General features: G+C 42.1%; 1 protein-coding gene across 2 annotated transcripts in view; it reads left to right on the top strand.

Annotated features, from left to right (window-relative positions):
- Nucleotides 1-22,327, top strand: part of LOC149307423 (A-kinase anchor protein 13-like) — a 183,596-nt gene that overhangs the window by 67,013 nt on the left and 94,256 nt on the right. For both annotated transcript variants that reach the window (XM_089539140.1, XM_089539139.1), the window contains 4 exons: nt 2,145-2,295; nt 13,404-13,700; nt 14,413-14,596; nt 18,739-18,931. In XM_089539140.1, coding sequence (XP_089395266.1) covers nt 2,145-2,295; nt 13,404-13,700; nt 14,413-14,596; nt 18,739-18,931 — 825 coding nt within the window. The remainder of the gene's footprint in view (nt 1-2,144; nt 2,296-13,403; nt 13,701-14,412; nt 14,597-18,738; nt 18,932-22,327) is intronic.

Here is a 22,327-nt window from a genome sequence, read left to right as displayed (position 1 = left end):
TGGAAAAGCAAGTGGCCATTTCTTGATTTCATAGTCATGGGGTTATTGGAGAGGTGATGCTTAGTGCTGAATCCTGGAGACACTTGGAAAGCCCAGAGATCTCTTGCTGTTTTCTGACTATCTGAGTTTTAACACAATAGACACAATTTACCTTCTGCTGTGGAAGGAAGCAGGAGCACATCACTCACTGTTGTGTTGCGTTTTGAGTCCAGTTTGATGCCAGAAGCATCTGTCCACTCACTGTGGGGTGGAGGTGGGGACACAAATCTTGGTTGGTTACCAAGGCCAGATAGATTTATTCATGCCTGTGCAACACACAAACATGAATTATTGGAGGAAACATTTCACTCCTACCTCAAAAGGTACACTTTTCAAATGTGTCAAGAGTGGTACCGTTCTGACTTAGAGAAACTTGCCACCTCTGTTTGTCCATGGAAGCAGGTCCAAAGTAAGCAGGAATGCATTCAGAGACTTAATGACCAGCAAGGCGGGTGAACAGTGCACTCCTATATATGTTTGCGTAAAAATAAGTACCACAGAGGTTCACTATAGGATGGTTGCTCATTTCTACTATATTGTTGCATGACTTGCGTAATTGGATCATCCAGTCGTACACCTGATGTAGAAGAGTTGTCTACCATCAGCTGGGCCTCGATAGAAGGAGGCTAGGTCAGAGCAGTTAAAGCTGCAGAAGGTCTTCCAGTTACTAGTGTTTACATGGTCAAGTAGAAAATTGAACCCTGGTCTCCAGAGTCACAGTTCAGCACTCAAACCACTGTGCCACACTGGCTCTGTGTCTCACTTCTGTATAACTGTGTAGTTCCCACAACTGTGGGAAGGCTGGATATCACTATGTACCACATTATAAGAAGTGAGTACATATCCAGGAAAGCTCATGCTGAAATAAAAACCAGTTAGCCTTAAGCATGCTGCTGCATTCTTCTGCTTCCTTCTCCCTTCCTTCTTTCAAAAAGGGATGGTTTTGGAGAGAGGCACCATCCGTCCTGCGCTCTTTTAGGTTCACCTCTGCGAAAAGTTTATGGTTTTCGGAATAAAAGGTGACCCCCTTTTTTTTGTATGCATCAAATGGAGGCAAATGGCCTGTTTTCATTGGCAGCAGGGCGTCGAGCCAAGTAAACATTAGTCAATCCAAGCTAGGTACGAAATTAAGTTATACTTTTGTTTGCCGGCCTGTGCCAGAGGCTTGCTTTGATCTTGGAAAGCTTTTCTCCAAATGGGTCTTGGCAGCCCAGCTTTTCCATTTGTTAGCTGCTTCAAATGAAGGGAATTATAATAACCACCTTGTGTGGCAGTGATTTCAAACAGATGACATTATTTGGGTAATAATAAATGAGGAAAGGTAAACATGCTTGAATTAGCTCTTTCTGGGCGAAGGGCAGCGGTGCTGCTGGAAGCAAATTGCAGTCCTCGGTTACTGGAATTCAGCTGCGTTTGCTTTTGCTCTGGAGTTGTTTAAAACTTCGAGTTGTGAATTTATATTAGTAACAGTGCTTAGTGTATAGGTGAATGAACTTCTAGACCCTGTCTTTTTTTAAAAAAATGTAAAATCTCTGCAGATTCATTTTCATTTCTATTCTCAACTGCAAAAAAGCATTTCTTGAGCACCAAGGAATCCAAGATACTGTCACTGTAATAACCCTGTGACAGAGATTTAAAAGAGATCAGGCTCAAAGGCACCTGGTTACCTTTGTGAGGATTAAAAACACACACCATAAACTCCCCAGTTTGGATTTGAACCCAGGTCTCCATGTTCTACATTTGACACTCGTTCCACACTGATATTCTTATTTGCTGTTTTCACTGTCCTATTATATGCAACTTGCAATAATGGTTGTTCTTACATATAAATGTGAATTCTTGAATGTCTACAATATCCTTCCTAAGAATTCCTTCTAAAAGAGATGAGTCTTTAGGAAAAGGGCAAAATGCCATTTCCCTCTTCAAGTATACCCTTATATGTCTTTTCATTTCAAACAGACTAGTTTGATATTTACATGGGAGGTCATTTGTACATTCTATGCCTTGAAGGGGGTTGTTCTGGAGAAGACAGCATTTGGGAGATGGAGTTTCTCAGTTTGTTAAGATTAAAACATTTTGTTCTTGTTTCTTCCCTTCTCCTTTAGGGTGACTGTTTAATTACTGTATTGCTCACTGAAGATGACCAAGTTGGAAATGACGACGTAGTTTTTTACCTAGTTTTTACTGGATCTGCTGTTCAACACTGCGCCAGCACAAGGAAGCTTGACTCGGGGATATTGGAGACCATTGCCCCTGGTACGTTGGTTGACAAAAAATTAAAATGCCTTTCTGCCCTTAACTTTTGTCATACATGTAGGTCCACGTGTCTTGGAAGATAGTTAAAATTCATGCTTTACACTAATTTTCTGGTGATATGTTGACCTTCTGAAATGGCAGCACAATTGTAAGAGAGAGTGTCAGTCGGTAAACCTTTATTAGGCATAGAAAACATGCATATACAATAAAGTTTCTGGATCGTTATTAAAATTTAAGCCATAATCTTGTTGCCTCCACCAGAAAATTGGCCATTAACCTGGTAATATGTGGGTTCCGATCTTCCAATAAGTATTCCACTGATAAGCCATCCAAACAGATATTCATTTCCAATAACCTTAACGATTTTCCCCTCGGAAATATATACAATGGACAAAGCAATACAATATGATGGAGAACATCTGGAGCTTGGTCACAGTGACATGCACGATTCAAAAATGGGGAGTGTAACACTGTCCTCTTAACACCTGAGTTGTATTGAAGATGAAGTTCATTCTTGCTCCACTCGGCTTTGGAAGAACAGTGTAACTTCTAGGAGAGCCCCTTTCCAATTTCAGAGAAGGATGGTGGCTTGTAATGATTTAAGAATTCTACATAGCAGCGAGGCAACAAGTACATTTGTTGTAAACTTTATAGCATTTTTGTCAACAAGTGTTGCTGAATCCAAATGTTGCCTAATAATCTTGTTTCCATCATGTATTGTGTTTAATGGTGGTGAAAAGTGCTTGGATTTTTTTTTAATGCTTCATTATTGTTGCATCAACATTTTGTAGGTCAAGACCAATTACTTAGGAGTTGTCTCCATGATTAAAATACTCTTCATTCCAACCTAATAGAATGCGATCCAGCCACACGCAATTCACAGGAGTTTGGGCTTTTTGTGCCCCCCCCCCCCAACGCCTTAAACTCTACAGAAAGAGGCTTCATAGTTCGTACCCGAGTATCAACAGAAATTGGCACAAATGTGCATTATCAGTCGTATAGCCATCTGTCTGCTTGGCATGCATTCTCATGGCTGCACATATTTGGCAGAGGGAGAGAATAGATGAGAATTTGTACAGAAAAATGAAGACAGATAGCCGTCAATGCAGTTGTGTGAAAATCCACAGCAATTTGTCTAATGTACTTATGTGCAGACTAGCCCTTGGTTGTATGAAATGCACTATGAAAGCAGGAGGTGCATACAAACATATGCAAAGATTGAGGGTTCTTTGAAGTACTAGCCAAAGATCGTTCCTAAGATGCAGGTGCATGTTAGTTAACTGCCTCAGATTGTCTTCTGCTAGTGATGACTGAGATTGTCCACTGGTTAAATTAAGATGCTGGTTGTTGTTGATAACTGCTGGTGACCCTATGGATGAGACATCTCCAATCCCCTCCATGGTCCACTTAGGTCCTACAGATTCAGACCTGTGACCTCTCTGACTGAGTCTGGCCATCTGGCATGCAGTCTTCTTTTTTCCTACTACCTTCTACTTTCCCTAGCATTGTTGTCTTTTCTAGTGAGTCATGCTTTCTCTTGATGTGGCCAAAATACCACAGCCTTAGTTTTGTCATCTTGGCTTCCAGGGAGAGTTCAGGTTTAATCTGTTCAAGGACCCATTTGTTTGTCTTTTTGGCTGTTCATGGTATCCTCAGCACTCTTTTCCAGCCCCGCATCTCAAAAGATTTTCTTTCTGTTGGCTTTCTTCACTTTCCAGCTCTCACATTTGTACATGATGATGGGGAAAACAATGGCTTGGACTAGCCTCATTTTAGTGTTCAGACTTAGGTCCTTTGCTCCTTAGGAGCTTGTCCAGTTCTTTTATAGGTGCTCTTCCCAACCTGATGCTGGTATTAATATTCTAAAACCCTTACATTGCTTGGGACTAGATACTTTAGAGAATGCCTCTGCTCCTTTCCTACTTGGATCAGAAGTGTGCAGAAGATAGATTTAGATCTATGGGTAGATGGTGAGTGATTTATAGTAGATCAACAGGTGTTTCTCACTGTTCAGCAGCAGCAACAAAATAAAGAGTTCCCTGTGCTTAGATTAGGATACTGAGACCACGAAATGGGTAAAACCAGGAGCTGGAAAGGACTATGAGCTCAGTTTTGATAGGGAAAACAAAAACCAGAGCGAAGCTAAAACACCTCCCAATAGGCTGAAGTTTATGAGCATCTATCTGATCTGAGGCCTCCTCAGTTGTAGGGTGTTACTTACAGAACTCCCTGTTTAAAAAGGTCACTCAGGTTTTGGCAGGCAATTGAAACCATACTTTCAGAGAGACACTGTAGTTTAGCAGTTAATGCACTGAAACTAGGGCAAGGAGACCTGGATTCAAATCCTTACTCGTCTGTGAAAATTATTGGTCATTATCTTTTTCAGCCTAATCTATTTTGCAGGGTTGTTGACTAATAAACTGGTAGGGATGGGATGAGGCGACAGTGCATACTGCCTTGAGCTCCTTGGAAGGAAGGGTGAGATGCTGGGCTTAAAACTGAGCCCCTTCTTGCTGGACTATTTATTTGAGATGGCTTCTCTGTGGCATGCTACTTTTCCTGCGTGCAGGGAATTATTTTCGTGATGGAACATTCAGACCTGCCTTTTCCACTCCACAGCCAGGAGTAATACAAAGACCATGGTAATTGGTTTCACTAACCGACTCTGCTCATTTTAATATGCTGTTCAGATTTAATGAAAGAAACGTTCTATGAAAGGAAGCATTCTGATGCTGAAGAGCTGGGAATGAGCATCCCGGAATAATCAGGCATAGGAAGCCTAAGAAGAAAATCAGCCTTTGGGTTTAGTACCCTCCTCTGGCATGCACCATATGCTTACATGGCCTTTGGATAAAGAAAACCTCATTTTGGTAAATAGCGGCTCATGGTTTGATTGTGACGCATAAGCTTTCCAATTACGGTGCTATCTTCTGCAGCTAGCTCTCCTCTACCCTCACCCCCACCAACCCCTCCATCAAATATATGTAATCACATACCTAAATTGTACATTGAACCAGGTTCCTTGGAAACTATTATGATGACTCAAAGCCAGTGTTATTTGACTGTTGCAAGGTTAATAATGAGTTAGAAATGAACTGTAACAGAGACTAAGCCCTTCTTTATACATAGGAGGAGTTGTGGGGGGAAATGGGGGCTGGGTGGGGGACTAGGAAGAGGTTTAAAAGAATGGCTTTTGAACAACAACAAAATATTATTTTTTTAGCAAAATGTATGGGATATCAGGGTCGCCAGGTAGGGATTCAGCCTCTGTGCTGATGGAGAAGGATGGAAACATTAGCCAAGGAGCAGTTCCACGTAAGGCTTACTCACTTGTCTGAGAAAGAAGGAGCCTCTTTTCCCAGTTGCCTGTGATAGTTATCTTCATACTTGTTTCGATTTTCCTAACCTCAGTTTCATTATTATTATTATTTATTATTAACCTTTATTTATAAAGCGCTGTAAATTTACACAGCGCTGTACATACAATCTTTTTAATTGAACGGTTCCCTGCCCTCAGGCTTACAATCTAAAAAGACACGACACAAAGGGAGTGGTGGTGGGGAAGGGGCCTCTCTAGTAGGATAATACATATAAAATACATAGCAATACAGGAAATGATTCAATCAAACAGGCATGGGTTGAATGAAGCCGGGCTACAGGTTACATAAAGTATACCTACAAAGTTTTTCCGTTGTGCCCGCACAATAGACGAGAGCATCTTTTACAATGTTATGCTCTGCTTTGTATGCCCTTTCTGTCTTTGGGCAGCCATGAAGAACTTTTAGCTTCTGTGCCCTGTCCTTTGCAATGGGTTCTGGGATGGGTGCACTCAAGAACAGTCCTATTGGGGCCTCCGTGCCACTTCCAAGTATTGAACACTCCAATTGACTCAATGCAATTCTGCAAACAGACTGTTTGCTACAGCAGGGGAAGATTGATAACTATGGGCAAAGGCTGTCTGTCATTACTCCTTCTTACTAAGATTCTCTCACTGAACATCTGGGGAGCCTTAGGGTCCCCTGGAACAGAGTTTGAAAACCACAGCTCTCTTGGGTTACAGGTGAGCGGTGATGTTTTGCCGGCTGCCCCCAACTCCTAGTTTTCAAAGAAGTTTTAAAACTCTAGTTGCCTGGAATGCACAGGGAACAGTATGATGCTGTCTCCTGGGGCTGATGCAAATGTAACGGAGACTGTGTGGAATGGTATCATCATCATGAATCTCTTCCACATCTGCTTTAACCAGTCATTACATTGTCACTGATGACACTGTTAAGAACAGGTGATCTTAAGCTGTTTCTTAGTCTCCCAACTTTAAGACACCAGATCCCCTCTGATCTTGGAAGGTAATCAGGGTCAGCTGTAGTTAGTACTGAGATGGGAGACTGATAGTGAATACCAGGTGCTGTGGGCTATATTTCAGAGGAAGGAACTGGCCAAACCACCTCCAAGTATTCCTTCCCTAAGAAAACCCTATGCAATTCCTATGGTCACCAGAAGTTCATAAGGCGACTTGAAGGCAGGTAGACACACACACATATCTAATCATCAGGTGCGTCTGTGTTGAGATGTTTGGAGTGGCCTGCTCTTGTTGGCATAAGGATCAGAAAAATCTGCAATGCAACTGCAGATTTCTTGAACTTAAATCTCCCACAAGGGGATTGTGTCATTTGTGTGTTTTTAAATGTAGCTTTTGTACTTTCATGTTCATTTATATGAATGTGAAAAAGGAAATTAATGTTGGCTCTGCTTCTTCTTTGCCACTCGCACTTCAAACCCTCCATTTTACTTGTCAGGGTTTTAAAAGAAGACTATGTGCTGAAAAGATCATGTTTTTCTTCCTCCTTTATGAAATACTCTTTGTATTGTAAGGCCAGCAGAGTAAACATGTTGTATAAGAAACGGTCACTTGAAAGTAATAGTCATGTGGGCTCGGTTTAAAAATACATTTTCTTATGGAATACATCATTCTGTTCCCCCTTTAAAAACGGAACATAAACTGAGCCCCTTAAGAGCGCTGTAAGCCTTGGCGCATGAGTGGCTTTCCTGTAAGGAAAAAAGGCTAGCAAGGAAAGTAGAACACATGTGTGTTTCTTCCTCCTTGAAATGTCTGGCCAGAAACTTGCATATTTCATCCATGACAAAAGCTGATTCTGGGTCAGTTGCTGGTGGACAAGGAAGCATCTCTTATGAGGCTAGATTTGACCCAGGGGCTTCTAGTTGCTGACCCTATATAAAACCAGGCTGTATCCAGAACCTGGAAGCAACTGCTTGTTGCTGTTGCTGTTATTGTTGTGTGCTTTCAAGTACTCTTCTACTTATGGCGACTGGGATTGAGAGTGTATGACTCGCCCAAGGTCACCCAGTCGATTTCCATGGCTGAGCAGGGATTTGAACCCTGATCTCCAGGGTTATAGTCCAGCAGTCAAACCACTACACTACTTACCATTAATTCTTTCTTCCAATGATGAAGTTATAACTATGTTATGCTGCAACTTAATGAGTATAAGGTCGTTGATGTATAGTGTAAATGTAATATTTTTCTAGTTATTGGGACTTGGCTAAATGGTGAATTATCATGTGGTTCACCTGCTGGTTTCTGCTGGTGAATATTGAGGCAACCCAACCGAAAGAGCAGGAAAGAGTGCATACCACATACTGGCAGTTGGAAGCATTCGTATTTCTAAAATCTAAACCGTGAACCAAACTAAAATCTAACCATAAACTAAAATCTAACCATGATAGTTACTTTTGAGAAATGGGAAGGTAAAATAGTAATTTAAAAATAAAACTAGAAATATCACGGCATTTTTAGTCCCAGCTTAGACCCACTGAATCAATGCAAACTTGGTAAGCCAGCACTTATGAGCATCTTATTGAATAAATGGCTTTGCTCTATTTAGCATTAACAGTTGGATTTAGGCTAGAATAGAGGCTTGAACTATAATTGGAACTAGTCACTTTTTCAAACTAAATTCTATGTCTTAGCCTATGTATGCTGAAGTCTTCCTGCCTTTGAACTATTTAGGGTATGTGTGGGTATGTGTAAAAGACTACTGTGCAGAAACCAACACATTTAGAGATGCATGAGCCAATAGTAGTTTGAAAGCCCAACAAGGACTCTAGGGTTCAGATTCCTGCTCATCTATGGAAACCGCTGGGTGACTTTGGTCAAGTCACATTCTCTCAGCTTAAGATGAAACCAGTAGCAAACCTCCACTGAATAAATCTTTTCAGCAAAGCGGTATGATAGGATCACTATAAGTTGGTGTTGACTTGTAGGGACATAACAGCAACTACAAACCACTTTGGCATGCATGGACACCTAGAGTTCATGGACCACTCTGTGTGAGCTGCAATTCATAGTTATTTTCAGTGAGAAGAAATACCGGTCTGTGTTTTTTGTGGAGACCTAAAATAGCTGCTGAAGCTGAACTCCTGTTGTTTTCTCTGTGGGATCTGAGTCTTCAAAATAGGTCTTGGAAAGGCTGGCTTCCAGTCCTGGCTGGAGAGGATAGGAAATCATGCGCTCTCAAGACTTCCAGTGGTGCTTGTTTAGCTACAACAGTGTTTTGTCTCCATGCAACATGATGATGAAGGCGGCTGCTTGGATGGTTGTCACCCTTTTGGAATACAGCAGAAGAGCATGATTTGCCTCTCTAAAATGGTGAAAATGAAAATTTCACCAACATGGTGAGTGCTCTATGAGGAGTGACTTAGGGAGCTAGCTACGTTTAGCCTGGAGAAGAGAAGGTTGAGAAGTTATATGATAGCCCTGTTTAAATATCTGAAGGGGTGTCACATTGAGGATGGAGCAAGCTTGTTTCCTGCTATTCTAGAGAATATTACATGGAGCAATGGAAAAAGACTCCACCTCAACATTAGGAAAAACTTCCTAACAATAAGAGCTGTTCAGCCATGGAAGATGTTTCTTTGGATGGTCCTTGTGGTCTCTCCAACTCTGCGATTCCAGATCAGGGGTAGGCAACTTTACTAGGTTTCTGGACTCTTTGTGAGTCACACAGATTAAACAAAGATGTCAAAAACAGAGGGATAGGCTTGGCCATGTAAACCCATTGGGTGACCTTGAGCATGATAACCCCATGATAAGTGTTGCCTTAGGGTTGCCATAAGTCAGGAATGATTTGAAGGCACTCAACAACAACAACAAAACTGAAGCAGGATGGAAGATTGTTTCTTGTTCTGATTTTTTTAAAAAAAAGTTTTGGGGTGTGTGTGTAAAGCAGTACAAGGAGGCCCTGTAACCTATTGAAACAAAGAATTGCTGTTCCAGGAGTTTTCCAGGATTCAGCTTTTCTTTCCTCCCAGAAATTTGGGAGGAGACTGTCAGAGTTTGGACTTGTGCCCACACTGGCACCAATCCAGCGAGGAAGAAGATGGTCCTCTGTGCTCATGATAATTGTGGGGTGGCATTGTAGGGTGGCACTTCTAGACCTCCGATATTCAGAGATACTCAGATATCCATTGTATTAGGCCTCAGATATTCAGAAACCACTGAGGAGTCTCATGTCTTTCCAAGAATCTCTGAGGTTTAGTGATGCACCGGAGGAAGCTCCTGCCACTTTCCTGTGTTGCTTCTCATTTTAGAGGATATATTTGCCTTGAAGAGGAACTTACACATTCATCCAAATGACAATACTATCTATAGTCACATTGTGTTATATGGGCTAGAGTCTTCATGCTTTTTCTAGCATGGAGAAAGGGCTTCTGTCTGCAATTGTGTTCTGGTCTTGCTGGAACAAACCCTACTTGTGAGCAGTCAACAGGCAAATGTTTCCAATGCCCTTTCCAAGGAGCACAAATTTGTGATGTGACTGGCACATGTTATGATGGATCTGTGGCACTTTTGGACAAACAGCAAAGTATCTGCCCTAGAAGATCTCAATGAAGTATGATTTGCAGTCTATATTTAATGCCACCACCCCACTATACTAAACTATACAAGGGCTATTTGAATTGTTTTATTATCCAAAGGTCAATCTGTTAGTCAAGTTCTATCATAAATACAGTAGCAACCCCCCCCCCAACACTATTTCTGTCCTACCAATGCACAGCACGAAGAAGCATGTGTGAAAATGAGACCATCTTAGTTTTTGGAACACTCAACAGACTTACAGAAAGATAAACTGAAATTAGAGAGAGTACAGTCAGCCCTCCATATCAGTGGATTTTTTCATTCACAGATTCAAGCATCTATGGTTTGGAAATATTTTTAAAATGTATGAATTCCAAAAAGCAAGACTTGATTTTGCCATTTTATATAAGGGGCAGCATTTTACTACACCACTGTATTTAATGGGACTTGAGCATCCACGGATTTTGTTAACCACAGGGGGTACTGGAACCAAACCCCAACGTATATCAAGGCCCCACTGTATTTAAACCCCAGATCTCACAATCTATATTGGAGAGTGCATGAGAATGGAAGCTCCACTCCTGTTCTGGCTCCTATTCCCAGTGGCATTGCTTTGAGTTTTCATATGCAGAGGGCCTAAAGGCATACAGGTGACTTAGAAAAAATACTTGTAAGATTTCACTTACCCTTTTCTTGCATTTGTGGGTGGAGGAGATAAAAAATGATTTTAAAGTTTGAAGTTCATTTCAGTTTTCTACTGGCAACTTTTGCAATGAAGAGGCCTGGCAAAACATTATTACTGTCAGAGGTTCCTTTGTCTGTGAGTTTGGGGCTATGCTTCTTTTAAAACAAGAAATAATAAGCTTGTTATACTTCTTCTCTTATACCTGTATAAATAGCGAGTTGCTTCTTGCAGCAACCTGATATATTTTTTTTTGTAGGGTCTTAAAAGTAAATGACATTCCAGTTGGGGCTGAAATGGGGAAGATATTTTAAAGTGCCAATTTGGATAGGCGGGGAGATGCTCCTGGAGTGATTTAGGTCTTTGCTACAGTCATTATCGAGTCTCTTTCTTTTGAACTAATTTCCAAAGTCAAAATCTTGTCCTGGGGAAAGGATTGAGCATCCCTCTAGGTTTGAATTTTGTGTTGGTTGTAAGGGAACGAAGACATCAAAGCACCTAAAAGGGAATGTACACCTTTCTCTCGAGGAAAATATTAAGCTTCTTTGTTGTTGCTGGATGCTTCTTTGATCTCATTAAATCCAATTTGTCACCTTGTCCCCTTCTGGGAGAGATATGGTAGCATTGGCAATTGCTGCTTAGTTCTGCACTCCTGAGTGTTGTGAGAAGTCAACCAGGGTGATCTTATCACCCCTCCATATCCACGGATTTTTTAATCCATGGATTGAAGCATCCACGGCTTGAAACTATTCTAAAAATATATAAATAAGATAAAGCAAATCTTGATTTTGCCATTTTTTATAAGGGACGCCATTTTACTATCCATTGTATTTAATGGGACTTTAGCATCCCGGATTTTGGTATCCACGCGGGATCCTGGAACCCAACCCCAGCAGATACCATGGACCCACTGTAATTATATTTTATCATTTACAGGTTGAGTATTCCTTATTTGAAAAGCCAAAACTTTTTCCATAGGTGGCTCAGATAGTAACACCTTTATTTTCTGATGGCGTCCACTGTACGAAGATCTGCTTTTTCTGAGCAAAACCGAGGAGGACAAAACCTACTTGACTTCATATTGGTTATCCTTCTTCGCTTTCTACCTTATAGGGGGATGAAGGGGCTGAAACAATCACATAGTAATGATGATGTTAGTGATGATGATGATTATGATGATAATGCAACCAATGCTTCTCTGTTGACTTGCTTCTTTTGCTCATAAAGTCACAATTAAATTTTAAGCCCCAAAATGCCACTTTCTTTCTAGTTATGAGCAAAGCCCTTCCTTCCCTGGAAGGACTTTCTCAGCTGCAACATTCAGCGAAGGGCTCTAATTTTCAAGCCCGTTTGGGCGAGGTGGGGAATCCTTCAGCTCATTTATATAATTAAAAACAAAGAAGGAAAGGAAAAGGGTTGATTCAAACACACAGAGGCTGAGGTAATAGGCAGAGCAACTTTTCCAGTAATTAGTCAATGAGTTTTGCTGTTCTGGTACAAGAAGCCCTGACGTCAAGGCAGCAGTGGGGTGCAGGAAAGAGAGCAAGAGCGAGCAGAAAGCAAAGCCTACGGTGGTGAACTTGAACCACCAACCAGATAATGAAAGACGCTCGGTTGACAATTCCAGCACAGTGGCCACGATGCAAATATGAAACTTCCACCTCTTAGTTTGTTGTTGGGCATTTGACTTCATACGCCTTGGGGTTGGACTTTGCTTTCCTTGGGCTGTTAAAACACAGAAGCACAAGCGGTGAAAGTTGACTTAAATTTGGCAGTGGTGTGTGACTGTGTGTATGTGCGTCTGAGAGAGATTCCGGGAAGATTATTCATGGATGAAGAGCCTCTGCTCCTCCAAAGCCAAGGCTATGGGGACTAATGAATGCTGCACATTTTGGCAGCTGACGGAGGCTGGCTCAGTGTATTTGTGAAAATAGGGGGAATGTTTTTCTCTCTCTAGATTCGTACCATCATGATAAATACCTTACCCATACTTTCTCAATAGAGGCCAGCAGGGTGTAGTGGTTTGAGCATTGGACTATAGCCCTGGAGACCAAGGTTTGAATCCACGCTTAGCCATGGAAACTCATTGGGTAACCTTGGGCAAGTCGCATGCTGACAGCTTCAGAGAATGGCAATAGCAAACCCTCTCTGAAGAAACTTGCCATGAAAACCCCCATGATAACCATAAGTCACTTTGCTACTGGTCTGTGGTTGGATAGAGTCAATTCAAATTAAGCTCAGCAAATTGAAATACTTAAAAAGTTCCCTCCATCCTCCAAAGCATGGCTATGTTTCTTAATGCAGAAATATGGGATGGCGTTAGTATCTTCTCCCTGTGTCCCTGACTAGTCTACTAAATGTACCTTGGACATGCTAAACATAGAATAGATGCACTGTCAGTGATGTAAAAAACATTAAAATGGTGCTAGGAACAGATTTAGACTGTCTGATTTTTTGTGTGCAAATGCAGTCTCTCAGTTATGTACTCTTTTAAATTGACAACTAGTATAAATGGATGATGATGATGATGATGATGATGTGTTTCCCCCACAGGCCATGACTGCTGTGAGACTGTGAAAGTCTCTCTCTGTGCTGCTAAGCAAGACCACCCAATTCTGGTGGTGGCAGAGGACAGCTTGCAGTTTGTTCAGGATGAAGCGTATGATGCAGCTCAGTTCTTGGCAACCTGTGCTGGGAACCAGCAGGCGCTCAACTTTACAAGATTCTTGGACCAGTCCAGGCCACCTGCTGGGGACATGGACTTTTTGGATGAGAAAGTGACTCTGGCATTTCGTCACTTGAAATTGCCATCCGAGTGGAATGTACTGGGGACAGATCATGCTCTAAATGGTAAACTCTTTGTGCGCTAAATGCAAAATTTGATCGCCATGCTGGATGATGTGTCCTTTAACAACTGGGCTGAGGAGTTTGAAAATAAAACAACAGCAAGCAACTTCTAGTCCTCATGATGATAAGGACATGCATGGAAGCAGGTCACAGATGTCTGCTGAAACCTCAGAAGCTAGCAAAGTGCCAAAACAAGATTTTCAGTGGTTAGCAACTTGTATTCCCTTCCCGTTACTAACAAAGTGAGGTTAAAGTCAGAATAAGAAAAGATTATGTAACTGTTGCATAATTTACACAATATATATATCCAGAGCACAGAACTGAGAGGAAGATTTCAGAAACCTGATACAGGTGTCCCCACTTATTTGACAGGTTAGGGACTAGAGCGCTGCCGGAAACCAGAAATAATAGAATCATACTAAAGCTACCATTGCACTTAGTTTGCAGCAACTGAAATAAACTGAGGACTAAAGGGAAACGTAGGAAGAGGAGAGAGAAACTGGGACATTTAAAAAACCATTGAAAAAGCAGGACAGTAGAGTATTAATTGGGACTGTCCTTGCCAAATCAGGACAGTCGGAGGGTATGGACATGTGTATATGTGCTTCCAGCTGCATCTAATTGGGAATGGAGGATTTCTATAATCCTATAATTATAATCATTATAATTCTATAATGATGCTAACATATTTGTTTTCTTCTGTTTTTATTTCCAGAGAATGTTTCTCGGGAGACATTGATGCATTTTGCCGTAAGGCTGGGATTGCTGCGACTGACATGGTTCCTCTTGCAGAAACCTGGTGGAAGAGAAGCCCTTTCTGTTTCCAATAGGGAAGGAGCTACTCCTATAGGTTTGGCCTTGGAGAGGGGCCATAAGAAGCTGCATCAACTCCTTACAGAGTAAGGAGGATTTTCTGAATTTTGTAGTGGTTTGCTTAATTATATTTAGATTCCTTCTTCTAAGGACCACACAAGGAATTTCCAAAAAGCCTTCCATGTAGGCCTTGGCCAGACCCAAATCTGCCTAGCTTCTGTGAAGGTACTTCATGATGTGTCTTTGGACCGGGCCACAGGACCCATGGACTTGGTGCACGCTTCCTCTCCCCCATAGGCATTTCCCTAAAAATTCCCCTACAAGCCATAATCATGGTTAAAGATGGTTTCTGCACTGAATATAACTGTTGTTAATGGTAAGCAGGGCTATTGGAATCAGGTGTTCCAATCCAGTTTAGATTCTACTTATGTCAGTTAGAACTAGTGTTCAAAATGACAGATAAAGTAGATGGAGAGAGCAGGTATTTAACTGGGTATTTCTTGTGATGCCCTAATGCTCTCCTAATTTGGGAATTGCTCAACCGATCCAGTCTAATGTACGTTTATGTGCCAAATGTGCTAGACTGTGACAATTTTCCTTGTGGCTTTTGGCAGTGAATAGACATCCTAGTGGAGAGGGACCTTAACTCAGTGGCAGAACACAGGATTCATATGCAGATGATCCAAGATTCAAACTCTGGCATCTCCACGTAGGGCTGGAACAGACCAGATTGAAACTCAGGAAAGCTGCTTGCTATGTTCTCTTACCTTTAACTCCCCTGTTTCCACTTGTAAGTCAAACTGCCAAGTAGCACTTTCCTAAGCTGCTTTAACCATCTTAAACCTAAATGCTTAAAATCTCTCTGCAAGTTGCTCTGAGTCAGGTGGCATGAAGGAGGCATGAAGCCAGCTTTCCTCAACTTGGAATGTAGTAGGTATTTTAGATTACGACCCCCATTATCCTTAACCATTGGGACCAGCACATTTAGATGGCATCAGATTGACGAAGATTATTCTAAGGCTGCATCTACATAGTAGAATTAATTTTTTACATTTTAATTGCCATGGCTTAGTGCTATGGAATTCTGGGATCTGTACTGTTATGAGTGATTTAGCTTTTTCTATCAGAGAGCACTAGTGCCACAACAAATTACAAATCCTAGGATTCCTTATGATGGAGCTGTAGCAGTTAAAGCGGTGTCAAACTGCATTAATTCTGCTGTGTAGCAGCAGGCTAAGTGATAAAAGAAATTTCTAAGGCGCTCTCAGGACCTTTTGATCTCATTGAATACTGTTTGTCTATAAATGTAATTTGAAAACACATATTTAAATCTGCACACTTGGTGTCCTTCATCATCTGGGACAGGCCTACATTCTCTTATATGTATAATGCCTATCATTATTGAAGTATAACAAGGTTAGGTGCCATGAAGAGGCTTACAAGTTCCTTAAGCTGTAAAGCAGCTCTGGAGTAGATTACACAGTTTTTCATTCCAGAGCTGGACGGACCACAGCTACCAAGATAACTTTGACTCAGATCTGGCAAAAAAAAGCAGACCATTGTTGCCCATTAATATAACAGTGGTGATCTGCTAGCACCTGGTTCCATGGGGCTCGCTCATCCATAGTTATAATAATAATAATAATAATAAATTTTATTTCTACCCCGCCCTTCCATGGAAATGATCAGGGCGGCTTACAAAATTTATAAAAACATTACAATACAGGATTAAAAATTCAGTATAACAATTAAAACCATTACTACAAAAAACAGGAACAGGAAACAGTAAAATAGGAAAATACATATATCAGGGGCAGAAGAAAAATGCAAAAAAGTTCCATCGGTCCAGGGTCAGAAGGGAAAAAAGGGGGCAGGAAGAATAGACAAACAAATTAAGGTGGGAAGGCCAGCCGGAATAGATATGTTTTCAGCTGTTTTTTAAAAACAGCTAATGAGGCGGTGGAGCGAAGCTCTGCAGGGAGCTTATTCCAAAGTAAAGGGGCAGCAGTAGTAAAAGCCCTCTGTGAGGTCCGGGTAAGGTTAGACCTAGGGACCTCCAACAATTTAGTCCCGGATGTTCTGAGTGTGCGGGGTGGATTGTATGGGGAGAGGCGGTCCTCCAAGTACCCTGGGCCCAAGCCATTTAGGGCTTTATAGGTCAAAACCAACACCTTGTATTGAGCTCGGAAGCGAATAGGCAGCCAGTGAAGGTCTTTTAAAATAGGTGTTATATGGTCCGACCTGGAGCTACCAGCGACCAATCTGGCTGCCATGTTCTGCACCAATTGCAGCTTCCGAGTTTGGTACAAGGGTTGCCCCATGTAGAGCACGTTGCAGAAATCCAATCGAGAGGTTACCAAAGTATGTACAACAGATTCTAGGTCCTTTCGGTCCAGGTAGGGACGCAGCTGGCGTATCAGCCGAAGCTGATAACAGGCACTCCTGACCGTCACATCCACCTGAGAAGTCAGCTGGAGCGACGAATCAAGGAGTACTCCCAAGCTGCGCACCGAGTCCTTCAGGGGGAGCGTGACCCCGTTCAGGGCCGGGTGACAGATCTCACCACCAGAAACCGGGGAACCTATCACCAGTACTTCCGTTTTCCCTGGATTCACACTGAGTTTGTTCTCCCTCATCCAGCCCATTACCGACGCCAAGCAGGCATCTAGAGGAGAGATGCCATCCTTAGTTACTGCATCAGTCGGAGACATAGAGAAAATTATCTGGGTGTCATCAGCGTACTGATAACACCGCGCCCCATGTCTCCGGATGATCTCTCCCAGCGGCTTCATGTAAATGTTGAATAGCATAGGGGACAGAATCGCTCCCTGAGGGACACCAGATGTCAGGGCCCTCCTGTCGGAGCGACAGTCCCCCAGCTCCACCATCTGGGACCTACCCGAGAGGTAGGAACGGAACCACTGCAAAGCAGTGCCCCCAATTCCCAACTCCCTCAGGCGTCCCAGAAGGATACCATGGTCGATGGTATCGAAGGCCGCTGAGATGTCCAAGAGCACTAACAGGGACACGCTCCCCCTGTCCATGCCCAGACGGAGATCATCAACTAAGGCGACCATGGCGGTCTCAACTCCATAGCCCGCCCAGAAGCCAGTTTGAAATGGGTCTAGAAAATCGGTGTCATCCAAGATCGACTGAAGCTGGAAGGCGACTGCTCTCTCGATCACCTTCCCTAAGAAAGGTAGCAGCGTGATGGGTCTATAATTATTATGAAGCAGGGGGTCTAAGGAGGGCTTCTTTAGCAGGGGTTTAACCACTGCTAATTTTAATTTAGATGGAAACTGACCCTCACTTAGAGATGTATTGATTATGTGATGCAACATTAGTCGCACCACATCTCCCCCCTGAGCTGCCAACCATGAGGGACAGGGATCAAGAGAGCAAGTCGTCCTCCTAACACTTCGTTATGGCCCATATCTGACTACAGAATGTCTTAAAAATATATGAAAGAGTAATATGTTTTGAGCCCAATAGTAAAGAATGCAAGGATTGCATTGCTTTGTGTCCTTGACCAGCTGGCAAAGCAATGCAAGGGAAAATGAATTAAGCATCACTGAAAAGGGAGTTGTCTGCCTGTGAGCCACCAGGTGGCTAGAGAGCACTTCGATTCGGGAGCTGCTGAAGGCTGAATCACATCACCCAAATTCACTCAGTGAGATGCAACTGCAGCAATTGGGATTCATAATAAATGCACACTTCCATGTCTTCCTCTTCTTCTTTTTTAATTTGGTGATGGGTATGCGTTGCATCTTCTCATCTAAACTTTTCAAAACTGACTGGCCGATACTGTTATGGTACTCCTGATAGAGGGAAACATATTGTGGTTTGTTGTGGGAGCACCTTTACGTATGTTTGTAGGATGTAGAGTGGGAAGAAATAATGGCAGGCTCAAAACAAACCAAAACCCCAATAGTACATTTTCTATTGACCTGTGTTGTGGAGTAGTATTTAGTTGCTCTTCCAAATGCATTGTCACCAATGCATTATTATTATTTCTTACACATCTCTCCCCATGGATTGAGGTGTGGAACAACAACAATGACCCGATAAACAGCAGTTGAGTTTAATCTCTGATTCTCTCTAGTTAGCATGGCCAGTGACCATGCAGGCTGGGGATGGTGGCAGATGTAGTGTAACACATCTAAAAGACAACCAGGCTACTGTTTGCACCGTCAGTCTGATAATTCCTGTTTTCTTTCCATGATTTCAGGGAAGGAGCTAGTGAACCCTACTGCTGGAGCACCTTGTCCCAAACAGTACCCTCTGAGGAGTACTGCGTTGTCAAGTACCACAGTGGGTTAAACGTTTACACTTTGACAACTGAAACCAAGAAGGGAGTAGGATCTAACATGGAGAAGGACATCGCCTGCCTCCAGACGCACATACGAAACCACCAGGACATGGTGAGAAAAAAGCACTGGGTCATCTCAACACATCCCATTTATTTAAATCATTTTTGTGTTGCCATTTAGTTACTGCGTGTTCATTTCTGCTTATGGATGGATGAAGTTTTTCTCTTTCCTTTTGGGAGGCACGGCATGGTATTAGTGTTAATGTTTTAACAACTGTTTTTAAGACCTTTTATCTTTTTAAATTGCAACTTAGTCTTTTGTTGCGTGATTTGTTTTACAACTGTAATAGTGTAATTCTATTGTAGTGCTCACTTTTTGCATTCTTTAAGTTGTATTGTTGTTTGAAATGGTGAGCTGCTTTGAGTTCCATTTCTGAGGGATGAGTGGGATATAAATAAATATAACAAACAACCACTTAAAATACCCGAGGAATACCTACTTGGGGAAAAAGATCTTGAAGAAATCAATATCAGAATGGTAGTCACCTATTAAGCTGTTAGATCTTCTGGATTTCATTAAATGCTATCAACTCAAAAAGTTCAGTACTGTAGAATTCAAGTCTGTGTGTGTGTGTGTGTGTGTGTGTGTGTGAAAACCCAATTAAATTGTTGCTTGGTGCTTCCACTGGTTTGTTGGTCAGCAGTGAAATTCAGCCTGTGCCAGATCACACCAGCTCTTTTTTATTTGATAGCACAAGCGCTGGATGGGTACATCGTGTCTGACAAATCGGAAAGGCTATGTTTAGATGGCCTTCCTTTTGAGGGCTGGTTTGTTTCACATCTAATCTAATTTGAATTTGGACCTGGGCCAGCAATTATTTCATTTTAGTTCGGAGAGGGTCAGCTGAGAGGCCGGCTGGCTTCATCTAGAAGAGGGCTCTGTTTTTTCAGTCTGTCGAAGCAGAATGACTTCATTGCAAGGACGGATGCAAACGCTCCCATTCTCCACTCCCCTTCCTTCTTTCCCCCTGTCCTTTCTGCCCCTGCCAAATCTCTATGGAACACTTTTGTGTTCCAGAACAAGTGTCACTTTTGTCTGTGTTTGCTTGTGCTGCTGGCCGAGACCTATCTCAAGTGTTTCCCTCCGCGTTTGGCTCGGAGTTGACAGCTGCTAGACTCAGTGGAGGCTTCATTTCAACATGTCTGCTTGTGCTGATACTTAAAGTTGGCAGGGGACCCTTATTCCCCTGAACTCTCTGTATGTGAGCAGTATTTTGGGCAAAAAGGCCAAAGCTTTCTTGCATGCGCCATCTGCGAACACAGAACTGGAGTGTGTTCTGAAAATGTATATCCATGTTGTTTATAAGACTAATTTCTAGCCCTGAAATCTGTAAAAGTAGACTTGAAATATGTGTAGGGCAATGTGTGTGATGAAGTCATGGAAGCAGAGAGATAAGTAGATAGATGCATTGTTGGCTTCAAGTCATTTCTGACTTACAACAACCCCATGGTGAACCTATCATGACATTTTTTTGGCCAGATTTGTTCGGGGGGGGGGGGTTGCTTTTCCTTCCCCGAGGCTGAGAGCATGTGACTTGCCCATAGTCACCTAATGGATTTCATAGCCGAACTGAGAATTGAATCCTGGTCTTCCGAGTGGTAGTCCAACGCTCTAACCACTATGTCACGCTGGCTCCAGAATGTGTATTATGACAAGACTTTCTATACTCAAAAGGATCTCGTCGCACCTTTAACAGAGTAAAAGACATTGTAACATAAGCTTTCGTACACTTGGGCTGCATCTGCAATGCAGGAGTAATGCAGTTTGATACCAATTTAATTTCCCTAGATCAGTGCTATGCAGTTCTGGGAACTGTAGTTTTGTGAAGCCTTTCACCTTCTCTGTCAGAGAGCTCTGGTGCCATAACAAACTATAGATCACAGGATTCCATAGCATTGAGCCATGGCAGTTAAAGCAGTGTCAAACCACATTATTTCTGCAGCCTTGGTCTGCTTCCTCAGATGCAAGGTCTTCCTTGGTAAGAAGACTCTTGCAAGATCTGATCAAGGGTCCAGTCCAATATCCTCTTCTGGACAGTACCTTCCCAGATGCCTTTGGGAGTTCCAAAACCAGGGCTGGAAGGCAAGAATCCTATTGTGTGTATGTGTGTTTATTTTGTCAGGCTGCCTCTGAAGACCAAGATGCCATTTAGCTTTCATGGCTGTGGACCTTTTTTGCTTCCAGTGTGAGCATTTAAAGCAATTAGAGCCCATCTTGAAAAATTTCCTTTTTAGACTACAGTTCCCATTTCCCTCCAGCCGACTTGGCAACTAGATATGCTTGCTAAGAGATTCTGGTATGAAAACCAAAAACATATTTCAAGCCTGGGGTTGGGTGAGCCAGGTTTAGATCCTTTTTGAGCCATTAAGTTGGGCTGGTCACAGTGTCACCCTGACCTGCTTAACAGTGTTGTTTTGAGGGTAAAGTGGAGAGGAGGAGAGCCATGTAAGCTATTTTGAGTTCCTTGAAGCAAAGGTTGGATATTAATATCATTTACAAAATTATAATATATATAAAATTTGCCCCTTTTTAAAATAGCCAGTGGCTATTGCAGTGTCTGCAAATTCAGTACAGGTTGAGTATCCCTTATACGAAATGCTTGAGGTCAGCAATGTTTTGGACTCTGGATTATTTTGGATTTTGAAATACCTGTATTTCCATATCCATAGTGAGATCTCTTGGAGATGGGACCCAAGTCTAGCCACAAAATTCATGTATGTGTCATATATACCATGTACACATATCCTGAAGGTAATTTTATACAATATTTTTAAAAAAATTGGTTTTTGGACTATTTTGGGTTTTGGAATACCAAATTAAGGAGACTCAACATGTAATTGTATTATATGTAGGAAAAGGCATGTATGTTTGGTCTGTCCTGCATGTCCTGCCCATTAGTATCATTACCTTGTCTTCTAGAGTTATTGAAGGGAAATTCTCTTTTCAGTATATTTCATATATCTATAAATCTCAAATCCCCTCTTGATGGTCCATACTTTTTAAATAGCAGGATTGAGAGAACATGGGGTCCTCTGGGTATTATCAAACTGCAATCCCCATGATCTCTCACAATTGACTATGCTGGCTAGGGCTGATGTGAGTTGTTCTCCAGCACAATCTGGATGGCCACATCTTCCCCAGTTGTCTTTTTCGTTACCTTTGGCTAGAATATGTGTGTATCTTATTTCTACATGTTGCGTAAAGTGCTCTTATCTACACAGTTCATGAACCAGCATAGTGTAGTGGCTTAAGCGTTGGACTATGACTCTGGGGACCAGGAAATCCACTGGGTGACCTTGGACAAGTTATATGCTCTCAGATTCAAGGAAAGGCAATGGCAAACCTCCTCTGAACAAATCTTGCCAAGAAAAACCCATGATGTGTTCACCTTAAGCTTGCCATAAATCTGAAACGACTTGAAGGCACACAACAACAAAACACAGTTCA

The sequence above is a fragment of the Sceloporus occidentalis genome, unplaced genomic scaffold (genome assembly GCF_023333645.1).
Source record: "Sceloporus occidentalis isolate IW3139 unplaced genomic scaffold, rSceOcc1.0.p SCAF_9, whole genome shotgun sequence".
In the NCBI taxonomy this organism is placed as follows: Eukaryota; Metazoa; Chordata; class Lepidosauria; order Squamata; family Phrynosomatidae; genus Sceloporus; species Sceloporus occidentalis.
This window is presented reverse-complemented; position numbering and strand designations above follow the sequence as displayed.